The 2,963-nt window shown below is 57.7% G+C and overlaps 1 protein-coding gene across 1 annotated transcript in view; it reads left to right on the top strand.

The window, feature by feature from the left end:
• Window positions 1–382: 382 nt before the first annotated feature.
• LOC114072975 (keratin, type II cytoskeletal cochleal-like) overlaps window positions 383–2,963 on the top strand; it is a gene marked incomplete at its 5' end in the record, with an annotated part of 4,095 nt that continues 1,514 nt past the window's right edge. Inside the window, 3 exons of the mRNA XM_027910784.1 lie at window positions 383–668; window positions 2,005–2,225; window positions 2,850–2,884. Of these exons, the coding sequence (XP_027766585.1) occupies window positions 383–668; window positions 2,005–2,225; window positions 2,850–2,884 (542 nt within the window). The remainder of the gene's footprint in view (window positions 669–2,004; window positions 2,226–2,849; window positions 2,885–2,963) is intronic.

Below are 2,963 nucleotides of genomic sequence, written 5' to 3'. Positions count from 1 at the left end.
GTGCCTGGGAAAGGGATTGGGATGGGTTTGGGTTTTTTTTTAGGGGAAAAGGTTCTTCCCTCGGAGCTCTCGGGGTTTGGGAGCGGCCCCGAAACCTGGAGGGGTTTGGGTGATGCCCTCAGGAGTTGGAATTTTGGGATTAGGGATTTTTTTTTTCAGCCCTTGGGCAGGGCCAGGAGTTGGAGCTGATGGTGCTGGTGGGTCGCTTCCAGCTCTGGGTATTCCAAAATTCCGTGGGTGTCCCACTCCCTGCAGGGCCTTGGGGGGATCCTGCAGCTCTTTCGGCCCTAAGGATTTCGGGAGTGGCTGTCCCTACTCATCCCGAGGGAATTCCAGCCCTTCTGGGGGAGGAAGGATGTTGAGAGGACCCTGATCCTGACAGGAACGACCCCAATCCTGCCAGGAATGACCCCAATCCTGACAGGAACAACCCCAATCCTGACAGGACAGACCCCAATCCTGACAGGAACAACCCCAATCCTGACAGGAACAACCCCAATCCTGACAGGAACGATCCTGACAGGAACTACCCCAATCCTGACAGGAACAACCCCAATCCTGACAGGAACGACCCCAATCCTGACAGGAACAATCCTGACAGGAATGACCCCAATCCTGACAGGACAGACCCCAATCCTGACAGGAATGACCCCAATCCTGACAGGACCGTGGGCTTGGGGGGCAGAAAGAGCAGGAATCAACCCTAGGAATGAGAACAGGGGGGGGATTGCAGATCCCAAGGGCAGGGCTGGGGTGACCCCACAGGTTCCTCTTCTCTCCCCACACATTTTTTTTAGGGCACACCCGGCAATTTCTGGGGTGGTTTTTTGTTTGTTTGTTTGTTTGAGGTTTTTTGGTTTTTTTTTATCGCTCCATCTCAGGGTTTGGGGCCCCTCGAGCGGAGCTGGAGCTGCTGCTCCAGGGGGTAACCTGAGCTCTCCCCCCCCCCCGCCCCCGATAACGCCCGTGATTCATCCCCGCCTTTGTTTGGTTTCGGGGCGGGGGAGGGAGCCCAGAGCGGCTCCCCCGGTGATGATGGGAGGGCACAAAGGAGGGCACAAAGGAGGGCACAAAGGAGGGCACGAAGCTCCTTCCGAGCCCGTCCGGCCCCGCGGGGAGGGCCGGGGGCACAGCCGGGGGGGTGGGGGGGGGTCCGGCACGGCCTGGGGGCCCCCGGGGGTTGTTTTTGGGGTGGCCCCAGGTCTTTGTGATGTTTGGTGGCCCCAGGTCTGTGATTTTGGTGGCTCCAGGTCCTCTCCAGGTCCTGCTGCCCCTGGTCAAAGGTTTTTGGAGTCTGAGCAGCCCCAAACAAGCTCTGGGGGTGAATTAGGAGGTGAAGACGCAGAGCTGGAGGTTCCAACTCCACGTTGGGCCCCCAGGGGTGTTTTTGGGGTGGGTTTGTGATTTTGGTGGCTCCAGGTCCTGCTGCCCCTGGTCAAAGGTTGTTGGGAGTCTGAGCAGCTCCCAAATGAGCTCTGGAGGGGCAGGGCCACATCTGGGGGTTTTGTGGGGCCCCCAGGGGTGTTTTTGGGGTGGGTCTGTCGTGTTTGGTGCTTCCAGGTCTGCTCCAGGTCCTGCTGCCCCTCATTAAAGGTTTTTTGGTTGCCCCAACCGAGCTCTGGGGGGGAATCAGGAGGGAAAACCTGAGCTCTCCTGGGGTGTGGGGGGGAAGCTCAGGGAAGTTCTCCAGAAGCGCAGCCAAGCGTGGAAAAAGAGGGTCTTGCCTTTTGGGATGGGATGGGATGGGATGGGATGGGATGGGAAGGGATGGGACAGAATAAGCTGAGACAGGCCAGGCCAGGATGCCCTTCCCCAGCACCCCAACCCCCTCAGACTGCCTGGGATTCTCCCACTCCCCCCCACAACCCCTCAAACCCAGAGAGGAGTCTCCGCTCAGCAAAACCAGGGGCTTTGTTTTTTCTTTTTTTTTTTTGTTTTATTTCCTTTTCCTCCCCCTGTGGGGGCAGGATGAGGCTCCCCTGACCCCCCACCCTCTCCCCACAGCGAGCCAAGCTGGAGGCGGCCGTGGCTGAGGCCGAGGAGAGGGGGGAGATGGCCCTGAAGGACGCGAGGGCCAAGCTGGCCGAGCTGGAGGACGCCCTCCAGAAAGCCAAGGCCGACATGGCCCGGCAGCTCCGCGAGTACCAGGAGCTGATGAACGTCAAGCTGGCCCTGGACATCGAGATTGCCACCTACAGGAAGCTGCTGGAGGGCGAGGAGAGCAGGTGGGGGTGGTTTTTGGTGCTGGAGGGGGTTTTGGTGGAAGAGCCGAGCTGGGAAATTCCGGGGGGGAGGGGGAAATGTTGATGGTTTTGATGAAAACAAAGCAAGGAAGGGAAGAGTTGTTTTCCATCACAAGCAAAGGAGGGGGGGAAAATTGGTTTCCACCATTTGTGGTGCTGTGACAGAACATTCCCAAAGGGAATTCCCTGTGGAATTCAGGCGGAAATTCCAAGGGCTCTTTTATCCCCAGCTGGGATCTTTTATCTCCATCAGGAGAGCCCAGCTCTGATTGCCACAGAGAAACACAGGCCTAAAAAAAAAAAAAAAAGCTCTTTTTTTGAGCTGATTTCTGGTCCTGGAGGGGCTTTGGTGGAAGAGCCAAACTGGGAAATTCTTTGGAAAAATCGATCCTTTTGAGGGCAAGAAGCAAGGAAGGGAAAAGTTGTTTTCCACCACTCGTGGCAGAACATTCCCAGGTGGAAATCCCTGTGGAATTCGGGCAGCGCTTCCAGGGCTCTCTCACCCCTGGTGGGAGGGGGGGGAGGAATCCCCCTCCTGGAGGGAGGAGCCTTTGGAATGCCGGGAATGCCGACCCTGATCCCTCCCTTTGTCTCCTCCTCCCGCAGGTTGGCCGGGGAGGGAGTCGGCAACGTCAACATCTGTGAGTTGGGGTCGATGCTTGGGGGGTTTGGTTGATTGTTTGGGGGGGTTGTTGATTGTTTGGGGGGTTTTTTGGTTGG

The sequence above is a fragment of the Empidonax traillii genome, unplaced genomic scaffold (genome assembly GCF_003031625.1).
Source record: "Empidonax traillii isolate 1590-97213 ecotype Southwest subspecies unplaced genomic scaffold, ASM303162v1 scaffold4727:size9279, whole genome shotgun sequence".
Classification (NCBI taxonomy): domain Eukaryota; kingdom Metazoa; phylum Chordata; class Aves; order Passeriformes; family Tyrannidae; genus Empidonax; species Empidonax traillii.
The sequence above is the reverse complement of the archived record's forward strand: the minus strand, read 5'-3'. Positions and strand labels throughout refer to the sequence as shown.